Here is a 13,723-nt window from a genome sequence, read left to right as displayed (position 1 = left end):
GGAGGCAAATCCAATTTCTACTTTACAGCTAAGCTGTTGCAGCCCCATATTAGTTGCACTGAAAGCCATGCAGCCTTCAGAAAACTTACAAGGGCATGGCTGTTTATTCTCTGACCTCCTTTTAAGGGCTGATCGGATCCTTATTCAGGCCATAAGCAGCAAGATGCCTTGGGTAGTAGTGCGTTCTAGAAGCCTCTCATTTCACTTCATTCCTGCTCACGAGGACACATGGAAAAAAAACACACAAACCCTTTTGTCCTGTCTGGGACCGACAGAGGTAATTGCCCAACAATTACCTCTCTAGCTAGGAATTATTTTATTCTCAACTGGAAAACATGGGTGAACTAGAAAACTACAGCTACTATGAGCCTTTACATTAGTACTAAAATATCTGCTTGAGAACTAGAAAGGGAATTCAACAGAAGACGTCTGGCTAATAATAATTTGGTCCCATTTCCAAACTCATGGTAGGGTCCCTCGGAGGCTAGAAACCTTTACCAAGTCTTTTCAACAAGAATGCTGCCAAAAAGTGCACCAAGGGGAGAGGAGTTGGCCTAACGACTAGGGTGGTCGACCTCGAATCTGGGGAACTGGGTTCAAGTCTCGGCAATGACGCTGAACATCCTGTGATTCTGAGCAAATCACTTAATCTCCCCGTGCCTAACAAAAAAATGAATGTGTGTCCTCATGTAATGTAACTGGTGCTATGTAAAGCGCTCTGATACCCGATTCAGGTCAAGTTTGCGCTATATAAAACTCTGCTTTGAGTATTATCTAACAGGTTGAGCAGGCCATTGTTTATTGGCTGTTTGTTGGCCTGTTGTATAGTCTCGTGGTCCGGTATTACAGTGGTTTTCTCTGATACTACCACAAACATTGCCTACAGCTATCCAAAATGCATGTGGTCTTCACTACGTTTCAAAACACCTGGATAGCTTCTGTACAAGTTCAAATCTATCCCCATTTGCAAATGTCGGCCACTTTTTTAGCTACTTGAGTCGCCGATAAGGGCCACTAATCTTTTATTATCTGAGCCTATTTTCTATCTCAGTACCATCCTGGGTGAGGGGTACAAAGGTCACGGTTGAAAGAAAGCTTGAAAATTACAATTTCCACGCCCATAGAAGCCATATATAGTCCGGTTCTGTCCACCGTACCAGGTTCAATGCACTTCACAACTTGGGGCGCTGGATTTCAAGGGCACTTTTCAGAAAATTAGATCTGTTAAAATCGGCCCACGGAAAAACAACTGGAATGGGCGGTAAAAAGTAAGTAATCAGCAGGTAAACACAGATTCTCATTGTTCTTCCGCATACCCGAGTTAAACATTCATAATGTTGCAGAAATTGTGTCCTAGAAAAAACAGATCCCCTTGTCATTGCTAGTTCAGGGAGGAAATATGCTGTTTGCTTCCCCACCAACATATGAATATAGGTCCTAAGTACAGATTTTACATTTTAATACAATTGCTAAAATAGATCTAAATCTGCATCACTATAAAAGAGGACAATAACTGACAGAAGCAGTCACATAAATACACAAAAAACTTGCCACTGTATGTGTACTATCATAGTGCCATTATTACATAGTTACAGTAAAACAAGACACTGGCAAAAGGCTAAAGACGCCCATTATTGCTACATTAGAACTACAAAATTTCAATTGAAGACAATGAAAAATTTACTAGATATCGTAATAAAGTTTCAATTCTATTACGGACACGAAGGCGAGGATTAGGTTTAACTCTTTTATTTATACCAACAGCCATCACACGTTATGTAGATCAAAGTTAAACTACATTTCCCATAAGTCCTTGGAAATAGAAACAGTAAACAGTCCATCCAATCCGAGTGCTGCAGAACCTATTAACATTCTCTGGAGACTCTCTATCCCCATCTTTCTTTCTGCAAACATAGCAAATTTCTCCAAGGATCACTCCTGTTTATTTGAATCTGTCCCTGAGAAGACAGAGTAATAGCGAAAGGCTTTAATTTCCACAACTGCGTTATCTCGAAGTCATTAAACAGTGCGGGAAAACTTAGAATTCAGATATTTCTATCAAGACAAGAAATCACCAACTACTCATCATTTTCATGGAAGTATAGACCCATTAACTGAACATTTCGTATTATGCCATAACATCTCATCAGTGGGCATACAGTCAGAAAAAGAAAAAAAGTGTGGACTATTCCTTGCCTTCATGTCCTTAATAGAACAGAAACTTTCCGCTATGAGAGCTAGGAAAGTTTTCATTCTATGTCAGGACCAGAGGTGAGGATTAGGCTAGTTTAAAGCTTTTCCACCACTAAAGTTGACAGATTTGAAACTGGTTTGAAGTAAAATCTCTTAAAAGTCGAATCTGAGGCACAGTCTGCTGCATTTAGAATGTCCTCCAATCTAGCAACAAATAAAATAGCTTTGGAGGCTTTTGCCCCTCTCACAGAATGAGCCCCGAACTGAGAAATATCAATACCAGCTTCTTGCATAGTCCATCTGATGAGCCAGGCAATAGTAAGGGGAGAAACCGCTTTGTGATTATTGGTGAGAGCAATTAATAGTGGTCTTTCACTCTGAGGGAGAAGGTCTTCTGTCATAGCCTCATAAGCCTTTATCGCTTTAAGAATGCATAGCCTAAGAACATCTGGAAACGCTGGGTATGATAATTTGTTATTACTTTTTGTTCGTCTGGAAATGTGAAAAGTTACCCCATCAGGGGTGAATACACTACCGGTTACATCTAGTGATCTCACATCCGAGACTCTTCAGCAGGAAATCAAACACAACAAGGTGGCTAATTTTGCCGGCATCGGTTTCCTTGACAGATGCGTATTTGAGGGCCATGACTTTAATGACAAAGAGCCTTGTTAAGGTCCCATAGTGTAGAGTATCTGGGTCCGGGAGGAACTGATACCCTAATATCCGGCATGAGTTTGCAAACCAAGGGATTTTCCCCACCTGGGTGACCATTTGTCATTGAAAAGCCAGCTGAAATAGCCAACTGAAATGCATTAATTGACCTAGAAGTCAAACCCTCCAGAGCGAAGGCAGCCAGAAAATTAAGAATGTGCACGTCTGCCCCAAAGTGATCCAGTTGGCGTTGGTGATACCAACCCAACCATCGAGAACAGGCGGAGAGGTATCTTTTATTCGTGGTATCTGCCCAGGCTTTGGCGACTAATGAGGCAACCTCTCGTGAAATGCCTGGCACTTTCCAATGTTCCTGGTAATCCTCCACGACAGGGGGCAAAGAGAGCCTGCTAGGACCAGGTGATGAAGATTCCCTTGGGAATCCCGGAGGAGATCCAGAAACGGGGGTAGAGGGATTGGAAAATCTCAAGAAAGTTCAATCCAAACTGGAAACCAGATTGGAGACCTCCAAACTGGGATGATCACCACCAGATCCGCCCACTGTCTCTGAACATGTGTGGATAATATCATGATCATCACAAATAGTGGGAACGCAAACCCTCTTTCGTGCTCCAATCCTGAAGAAACGCATTAGTCGACGATGCACTGGGATTTGGCCGCCAACTGCAGTGTCTGTCCGACTGATGATCCAGTCATGAGGCAAACATATATATTGTGAAGGAACCCCACCTGTAAAGAATCTCTTGAAACACCCATGGGTGCAGTTTGCATAGACGGACATCCTGCCAATGCCGGGAATGTCAATCTGCCACCCGATTGGATTTCCCCAGAAGATATTATGCTAAGATCAAAATCTGGTTGCTCATGTAATAGTTCCAAAATGTTCAAGCCAAATCCGAAAGGGTCTGTGATCTCATTCCCTCTAGATGGTTGACATAACGAACCGCTGCTACATTGTCCATCTTGAGACGGACACAGCATTGGACCTTGTCTTTGGTCTAACATTTCACAAAGGAACCTGCCATTAATTCCAGACAGTTTACGTGAAGGGCTTGTTATGCCGACGACCATTTTCCTCCTGTGGAGATCTCCCCACAGCGTGCTCCCCAACCCGAGCCACTAGCATCAGATTCTATTACGAGACTGGGTTAGGAGTCAAAAATTGCTTGGCCATTCCAGGCTTCTATATGGGAAACACACCACTGCCGTTCCTCTTTCGCTCTACCGAGAGATGAATGGATTGGAAATATCTGAGACACCGTTTTAGATAAAAAACGTTTAGACATTGTAAAAGTAGAGAGGAGTTGGCCTAACAGCTAGGGCAGTCGACTTCGAATCTGGGGAACTGGGTTCGAGCCTCGGCAATGACGCTGAACATCTTGTGATTCTGGGCAAATCACTTAATCTCCCTGTGCCTAACAAAAATTAATGTGTCCTCATGTAATGCAACTGGTGCTATGTAAAGCGCTCTGATACCCGATTCGGGTCACGTTTGCGATATATAAAACTCTGTAAAATAAAATAAAAAAAATAAAATAATGCCCAATAGTGGAGGGGGCCTGGAAAAATGGCCTGTACTGAGGATGAGAGAACTATGATGCTGGCCAGCTTGCACAGAGAAATCGAAGGTCTGGAGTTTTCCTGAGCTTGTGCTTTATTTTGGTAAGCTTGCCAGATGGAAGACTCAAGTGGCTTTGACAGAGTCCACCATAAACCCCAGAATTTGCAAGGCCTGGGATGGAATCAGAGAAGACGTCTTGTTGACCACAAAGATCAATAGTCATCTGTAGGTGATTGGACAGATGTCCTGGGCATTAGTTCATGATAACAATATTGTCTAGATAGACGATCAGTCCGATAACTCAAGTTCTCAAATGTTCGACAATCTGTTTCAATATCCTGGTGAAGCACCACGGAACGCATTATAGGCTGAAAACAAGGGAAGTGAATTAGGTTATCTGTGATTTCCATTGGAACTGCAGGAAAGGTCTGTGAGGGGGACAGATGGCGATCATAAGGTAGGCGTCTTCAAAGTCCAAGCGGACCATTCAGTTGTTTACGTGCAATAAGTCTCTGAAAAGATGGATACCCTCCATCTTGAAGTGGCGATAAACCAACCACTCGCTGCATTCTCTAAGACTTATGACGGGGCGTTGACCTCCATCCCTGTTTTCCACCAGAAAATGGTTGCGGAGGAAACCACATGGATGTGAAATGGTTGGGACAATCATGCTTTTCTACAAGAGCTGAGCAATCTCTAGGTCTACCAACTCTGTTTGTTCCAGAGAAAAAAAACAGAGGTTTAGGTCTTTGCAACTGAGAGGGAGAACTGTAGAATTGACTTTGGAAACCCCCTGACGTTCTGTAGAACCCAAGTATCTGAGGAAAGAGCCTCCCAATAGAGCAAAAAGTCCACCAACGTGCCCCCAAGTTTGATCCCCTTGGAATTTTGTACACTCACCTTGGGAATTATTGGAGGTGGCATTGCCTCTGGCACAGCCTCTTACTCCCTGGTGAGGGGATAGCTCCTGGTTGGATAAAATTGCTGAATTACTTAACCACCCACTGTCCTCGGTGGGAGGTAGAAGCCCTAGAGGAGGCTTGGTGGAGGGTGTGGCCGGTCGAGAGCTCCCTACCATGACTGGCTCCAACAAAAACACGGGGTGTAAAAATACTCTTAATGGATGTTTGGGCTTTAGCTAGAGAACTAAATGTATTTACGAATATGCCCAATTAATGGATGAATGGGCCCCAAAGAGACTTCCCTGAGCTATTCCACTGGGTCTGATGTGGATAACTTCCCCAGTTTTGAATCTATTTTAATTGAGAGTGATCTAGGCCGTTCGGTAGAAATCGCACACCTGTTATTTGCCAGAAAAATGATGGCTCTCTGAGCTCAGTTTGACAGGGCTTCCGGGGAGACCAGGAATACATATGCCTTAGCATCTTCGGCCATATCCAGAATCTTGGATAGCGGTCCTGCCACATCCAGAGACTTACCCTGGAAAGAATGCCAGAAGTGATCTATTCACTTCTTTGGATCCCTGACAGACTTTGCTAGGAAAGTAGCCATCTTGGTATCTATCTTGAGAGTGAGGGCCCCTTGGCCCTCTAAGTATGGTCTGGGACACAGCCCTGAGACTACTCCATACTTCTTTGTCTACCGGTTTGTGCAACCGGCCTGCTATCTAGGAGGCTACCTTAGGTGCTGGAGATCATTCCGCAGAACGCGGATGTAAAAAGTCATCGGGGTCCATCCAATATGTTGGCATCTGGGCCTTTGGGAGCAGCATCTGCTCAGCTGACAAGGGATTACCGGATCGATGCCATGGTCTGGTAAGATCACCATCCCCATCTGAGGTGTTGGGAGAGTCCTCTCCATCTACAAGATCTGTGGGGGTGTGGGGGTTAGCTCCCGAGGTATTTAGGATCTGAGAATCCATAGAGAGGGGTTGAGACTCCATGAAGACCTTCTTAAGGCGTGCAAAGGCATCAAAGTCGACCCAAGGGTCGTCTGCGTACTTATTTTCAGGGGACAGTCCCATCAGCTGCCCTGGAGGTTTGGGGGCCAGAGGCTCAGAAGTGTCTTCCCTCTGCGCCACCACTTGGGATACTGCCTTAAAAATAGAGGCATCCATAACCTGGCCGAATTGATCATCAATTGGGAGGTAAGGTTTTCCTCCGCAATATACTCTTCAGAGTCCTCCATATTATTAAGAAGGTTGTTAGTAGATCCAGAAAGATAGGGGGGCAAATAGAATTCTGGGGCAAGCCCAAGGAGAAAAAATATATATATATATTTTTTTTTTTTACCTAGAATTCAGGCGTTATTAGGGCCTTGAGACCATTCTCCCTTGGGTATATAGGGCAAAGTATGTCTCTAGCCACCTGTGATGTGTCCCAAAGAATACCTTGTTCGAGACTGTCCTTACCAGCAGCTTGGGTGTTTAGTTCCATGTGGTGGCCCTGATAATGGTTTTAGAACTGTGCCAATAAGTCAACAGCTGCCGTACAAGAACTTCACCCTTTGAAATGGAACCAGTGAAACTGACGCGCTGGCTGCCAGGAGGTAGAGCACACGAAGCGCGATGACAAATGTGCATGAGCTCCCTAGCGGCTGGATGACCGCACTGTGCACAAGAGCCTAGCACCTAGTGAGGCGGCTGCAAAGGAGCAAGAACTTTCCAAATTAGTGAAAACAAGCAATTATAAACAATTACCCTTAGAAGCACACTTCCCAGTGGAAAATATATTACTCAACACTCGCTTTAGTTGCTAAACATCATAGCAAAGACATTAGAAGTGCAGAGGTAAGAAAAACATTTATCTGAGACTGCTGGATCAGCGAAGGGAATAGAGAGTCTCCAGAGAATGTTGAGAGGGTCTGCAGTGCCTGGATTAGATGTACTGTTTTTTGTTTCATTTCCCAAGGACTTATGGGAATTGATCTACATAACGCTTGATGGCTGATGGTATGAATAAGTGGAGAAAGTTAAGCCTAATCCTCACCTTTGGCCCGGACACAGAATTAAATTGTGCTCATCATTGGGGAAATTAAAAGAGAAGAATAAATGTGTCAGAATTCAGTAAACATATGGTAATAGGTCAGTGTTGGACTCGGCCCTCTCGGGATGGTCATCCCCAAACCTTTTGCCTTCAATCCTCCTGTTGCTGACTTCATTTTTGCTGGCCTTGGCACTGGTTAGCAGTAGAAAACTGTGCAGCGTCCTAAGTGCTTGTGCTCTCTCTCTAGAACATGGTAAAATTGGTTTAGACCCAACTGGCACATATAATTTACTTGCAAGTCCCTGCTCAAGTAGAACTATATTTACTCAGGGGTTGAATTAAATGCTACTATTGGTCCAGCAGCACGTTTTGTACTACCCAATTTAGTGGCCTTTTAAAACAGGTCTCCAGCTGCCATTGCAGCTAGTGTGTGCAGTTTTAAACTGCCATTTCAACCTGGCAAAATAAAGGCAAGGCCTGCTTGTCCCATAGGATAAGATAGGGTTACCTACAGGTAGGAACAGCTTGTTTGGTCTCTAAAGAATTGTAATTGAAAACCCTATTTAGTTTGAATTTAAATCACAATTCAGAAAATTGCCCTTTTAAAAAGTTGACTATTTTTTTGTCTCAACCATTTTGTGTCTATATCCTGAGAGGTGTGGCTGGCAGTTGGTCTTTGTGTAGTGCTCCCAGAAAGTGGGACAAAGACGGAATGGGTGTTGGAAGGATGGGCCATCTCTGACTTTAGAGAGGGGAAGAGCAGTCACCTACCACACTTGCACATCACAAAGACTCTGCCTCAGCACACTCACAAAGGGATTCACACTAGTCTTTTGTTTCTCCAGACAAGCTGGCCATCATCCCTTTCGGTATCGCTCTGTTCGCCCTAAGTTAGCAGGGTATGCCCAGACGTGGGTCCCTTGCTCACTTTGCCACTGGATTCAAGATAGCCTGGCTGATGAGGGTTATGAACCCGAAACCGGTCCCAGGATGCTTGTTTCCGGTCCAGGGAAGACAAGTCTTGGCAGTTCGGGCTGGACTGTTCCCATGAGGCACAGGGTTAGACTGATTTGCATATGGCCATGTCTGAACTGGGGTGGTGGAGTGAGCTAAAGAATGATGGTGGGTTAAACCCAGATCAGTTGACTGGGGGTGAGTGTTTGATTTGCTCAAACATCCTGTCCATCATCCCTTTTGGTATCACTTTGGCCAGGATTGAGAGGCAAGATATTCCAAATACCTCTGTAGGGGAAGGACTCTAGTAGTATAAATATTGGACCCTCAGACTCAACTCTTCAGGACACTTCTGGACTGGTGGAAGACTGAGGAGGAGGACGGACTGCTGTGCTGTTCTGCTGCATGAAGGACTGATACTCTGCTGCTTGAATGAGAAGGACTGGACTTGCAACTTGAACCCAGGACCACCAGAGTCAAGGGCTTCTTGACTGGCCTCCTGATCAGCGCCTGAAGGATAAAAAATAATACAACCACCTTGAACCCTGCATTACATTTTACTCTAGTTTTCTAAATTGGTGTGGGATTTTTCTCGTGTTGTGTTTTCACTTTATTTCTGTTTGAAGTGCTGCATACATTCTATACACATGGAGTCTAAGCCGGAGTGCTTTTGTGCAAGGTAACAGCGGGTGAAATACAGGTTAATTTAACGTTTGCCTGTGTTTCACCCCGACACAAATTGTGGCTGCTGCTTGAGTAGGATTCCACCGCCCTCAACTAGTAACCCAATTTCTTACAGTCAATATGCAAATCTATGAAGAAAATTCAGTAAACAGAACAGAAAGAATAAATATTCAAAATGATGTACCGAGGATTCATGTCACGGAAAGTGTAGGCTCAATTCCAGAGTTCGTTGAAAAAGGTGCAAATCTCCAACACCAACATAAAAGAGTATTAGGTCACTGCTGATGGCTCTAGTTCAAATAATAAAGAGCACTTGCACACTAGAATATTCAAAAAATATTAATCAGATTAGAAATAAAAGTCTGACTTCCTACAGGGATGTTCTGGGAAAAATTTGTAATGTACGTTCAACATAACTATGTTAGTGCTAAATTGCGTTATAATTAATCTGAGATTAGGAAGGACAGAGTAAACGTTTTAAAATCCTTTAGCAAATCACTTGGCAAATCTATTAGAAATGCAAGTTGGTGAAGTGGATAAGGAATAAAATGATAATATTTAGTTGAAAAAGTAGCTTTAGTTTAAAAAAAAAAAAAAAATCACAAAGCGATTAACTGATGCAGAACCCAGTTGCAATAGGTTATTTTCCTTGTGATTGGAAGATTATTCTACACTTTTTCAATCTGTAAGGAAATGCAAAGCTAGAAACCATATTATCAATGAAAGGGACCATTGACTTTGTTTAATGACTATAATTAGCATCGAAGGACACATATTTACAAAATATAGGGGAGAAGGCTATGGAATTAGTTTGTACGTTCTGGATTTTCATAGTGAAAATAGAGTTCGCCCTGATTCTCAACAGGAGGTACAAGAATGGTTCAAAGTCAGGGGCCGCTCCTCCGTTATTGCGGAGGGGAAACGCCCCACTGAAATGTCCCCAGAGATGGAAAAATAAAATGGCAATGAATTAATTCATCACCATTTTATTTTTCGTCACCCTATCCTGAATGGAATGCCTCAACGGGGGCAGGGATCGTTGATGAATAGCAACCTTGTCGGGCTGCGTTTTGCACTTGTTCAAAGTGCCCATGTCTGTTTGGCCAGCAGTATCGCTTAAGACAGCTGGGTTAGAGAAAGCAAAAGCCTGAGCGCCGACAGAGGCTGCTCCTACCAATCCTGGTGCTGCTCTGACGCTTTGAGAGCAGCACCAGGATTGGTGAAGAGAGTTCGCCGGGGCCCTGGGATTACAAGGGAAGAAGACCGAAGCGAGGACGACGCAAAAGCAGCAACCATGGTAAGTACATTTTTATTTTATTTACTTAATTGTGTTGATTTTATGGAACAACTCACCCACCACCCATTTGCCCGCCCTCCACTCGCCGAAGTTGGCAGCCACCACTGCTCAAAGTAATGAACTTGGACGCCTTCACACGAGAAATCACAAACGGCCGCAAGGCTCACAGTTATCACACTGACACTTTTTTACAGACTGAGTGAAGCCAGATTCTGTGAGTTTTTTACTCAAACACTGGTCTCACCTGAATAGCAGCAATATTCTGCGCACCAGCATCTCAGGCACGAGCTCGGGCCATAACCTATCAAGGAATTGAAAAAACATGACAGGCTCACACTGTAGCTTTAGGGATTTTACACGTTTTCCACACTAGGCCACATCTTCAAAACCGGTTGCATAATCTATAAGGCAGTCACCCACCTTACTCCACCCTACATAAAAGACAAAATGAAGATCTCCTGGTGCCAGTGCAATACATGCAGACTTGACATAGGCTTGAAACCCATTAGAACAAGAATAAATAAATAAATAAATAAATAAAATAAGCATTCTGTCGCTATGCACCAAGAATATGGATTACAGTCCTGACAGATGGGACAAGCACCTTAGATGCATCCACGTAAGATAGTATCGAAAAAAACACCCTGTCCATAACTATCAATGTCTACTGCAGCTCCATACCTGAAGCCACTTAAAAGGACCCCACTTAACTTCTACCCCTTTGAGATGTTTCTCTTCTATGATTCCATTTCACATTTTGTTTTCCTCTAGCTGTCTTTTATTGAAATAAAAACAAGATGTATGTGGGAATTTGATTTGTGAAAGAGACTTCACATCAGTTGTTGCTTGTTGTGAAAACCCAGGGGTCCCGTGAACAACTATTCCCTATAAACAATGTATTCTTACCATTCATTGTGAGGACATCATCTTTCACCCTTTTACCACCTCGGATCTCCCCCACAGAAAATCACAATCACTGTGGATTTTCTGCTGTACAGCTATAGGGTTAGCCAATAGCTTAAACTGTCAAAGCACTGAAACTCCAGAGCTGGCCTGGCTGTCGCTGTTTTGTCCTTGCCTCTGCACCCAGGCGCCATCCCTGCCTCGCGCCTCCTTCTTCCAGCCACGTTGCTGCTGCTAATGCCGGTTGCTGCTCTCCGTGATTTAACTCAAAGCAAAGAGTCAGCAGCATCGCTACCAGCAACATAGTAAACAACCATTGGCATAGCCAATAGGTCTCGCATTTGGGACCTTATAAGTGTTTAGCCATGCAACAGGTGATGTTGTTGCACCAAGGATATTGTGCTGGATAACTAAACACTTATAAGGTCCCAAAGGGGAGACCTATTGGCTATGCCAATGCTTGTTACATTGTGCCAGGGAAGGGAGGGGGGAGAGGCCTTGTTGAGAACGGTTGCATCTGTAACAATTTGATGTCTAATCTCCTTCATATACCATGTATGCATTTCCTTGTGCTGATTGCTTGGTTGAATAAAATAAAAAAATAAAAATAAAACTTATTTTAACACTGTGCAGCCGGGTGTGGTGGGTCAGTTGACCAATGCATCACATCCACTCAAAGAATCTATGTTTTACCCGATGGACACTAGTTTGAATCTCAGCAGGTCCACTCAGCCTTTCACCTTTTCAAGGTTCATAAAAGTGAGTACTATTGAGTTGGGTAATAATGCGCAATTGCTATGTCAACCCCAAGGGACCTAAGGGTGAATGTGTGCTTAACACATAGGTTACCAATTTAAACATTTATATTTCAGGCATAGTCTAGTGATCAAAATGACATTTTATCAAACCATACATTTTGCCATTTTGTTAGTGTTATATCTGAAAAATGGATTATACTGCAATTAGACCCGTCTTTTTTGCTTAGAGCCCACGTGTCTTGATTCCACCCATGGCACTGAGATTATTTTTTTCTTTTCTACAACAGCTAAAGTTATAAGGGCTAAGACTTCCCAGTAGTACTCAATGGACTACAACATTGTCTACATCACAGCTGTGAACCATTCTAGATACTACCCCTTTCAGAACAGCTCTTTTGGCTTTGCTTCACAAATTCACAAGCAAACCCTTGGTGAGAACATTTTCCAAGGCCGTACTTCACTCAGTAGGGTGAAAGGCCATATTTGTCGAAGTCTCTGCCTACAAGAAGTTACTCAGAAGCCACGCTCTTTCAGTCATGCTGTGCATTTGCCATATCTTGTTTGATTTGAAAAGCAGCATACCTTTCGAAAAGCAATGAAAGGCTGAACCATGATGAGTCGCTCATCTTATGCTGCAAAACCTGTGCAGGAGTAGAGTTCAGCACATCCATAATATACCACCCCAAACTGCAATCAGAACGTGGGGAAGGTATAGGAAATAACTTCTGCGTTTGTAGACTGTTTTGTATGTAAATTACGTCAGCTAGTCGATATTTAACCTATGCAGACCAATTATCCCTAGCTTGAACTTTCTATGCATCTTAATAGCTTATGAAGGAAGCAGCAGAAATAGAATTAAAAAGGTATGTATGGGATGTATGTAGTGTTTCTATAGCATGAACCTAACCAAAAGGCAGCAAAGCAAAGGACAGGGCGACAAATAAGCATAAAGTGAATGAGAGCAGTAACATGTCCGTGGACTAGTAATGCACTGTAACAAAGTATTCTTTAAAGAGTTACGTCTTCAACTCATTCCTAAATTAAATCAGCATTCGGGCTGCTCCTGATGGATATCGGAATGTTGTTCCAGATCCTGAATTCACAGATAGAAAATGCCTTTTGCTTTCTTTTATACACTTCTTAGTCTGACGGTGTCCTGGGGAGGTGAGACAAGAACCATCAAAATGGTGAGCTTGTTTGTAAGATAAGCGAGTTCTGATTGAGATGGCTGTAAAGGATGCAACTGGCTTTGAAGAGGTGCAGGCCAGTTAGGGGAGCTAATGAAGTTCCTTCAGGATGTGGGTGATTCAGGGCTTAATTTGAGTAGGTGGGTTCTGGTGGTCAACACTGGCACTTAATTATCAATACCAGCACTTATGACAGTCTGCCACATAGTGGCACTGTTTGTGTAATTTAGAGATTATCAGATCAACACACGAGGTTATTACTTTAATATATATTAAAAACAACCAATACCTGCCACCCAAGCCATTTTTATAGTTTTGGGGGCCTGGAATAAGTCTGAATTGTCACAGGCCCTGGCATGTGTTTTATTACAAGTTAAACACTGGGGTGATCATGTTTTTTCAGCTCTGAATGAGCTATGCTGCTGCGTGTTGGATGACCCTCTTAAGTGATATTATTTTGAAGTATGGGAGGCTACAGAGCATGGTGTGAACACCATCCAGATGAGAGTATACGAGGGCTACAACATCAGTTCTGAAGCCGCTTTCTGGAAGAAACGGTTCCACTT

General features: G+C 43.3%; 1 protein-coding gene across 8 annotated transcripts in view; it reads right to left on the bottom strand.

The window, feature by feature from the left end:
- CTBP1 (C-terminal binding protein 1) overlaps positions 1-13,723 on the bottom strand; it is a 2,306,313-nt gene that overhangs the window by 835,343 nt on the left and 1,457,247 nt on the right. For 2 of the 8 annotated variants that reach the window (XM_085642593.1, XM_085642595.1), the window contains exon 3: positions 10,554-10,610. The exons of the other annotated variants lie outside the window; for them this stretch is intronic. In XM_085642593.1, coding sequence (XP_085498719.1) covers positions 10,554-10,610 — 57 coding nt within the window. The remainder of the gene's footprint in view (positions 1-10,553; positions 10,611-13,723) is intronic. 8 annotated transcript variants of the gene reach the window in all.

The sequence above is a fragment of the Triturus cristatus genome, chromosome 2_2 (assembly GCF_964204655.1).
Source record: "Triturus cristatus chromosome 2_2, aTriCri1.1, whole genome shotgun sequence".
NCBI lineage: Eukaryota > Metazoa > Chordata > Amphibia > Caudata > Salamandridae > Triturus > Triturus cristatus.
Note: the sequence above shows the minus strand (reverse complement) of the source record. Positions and strands in the feature narration are given on the sequence as shown.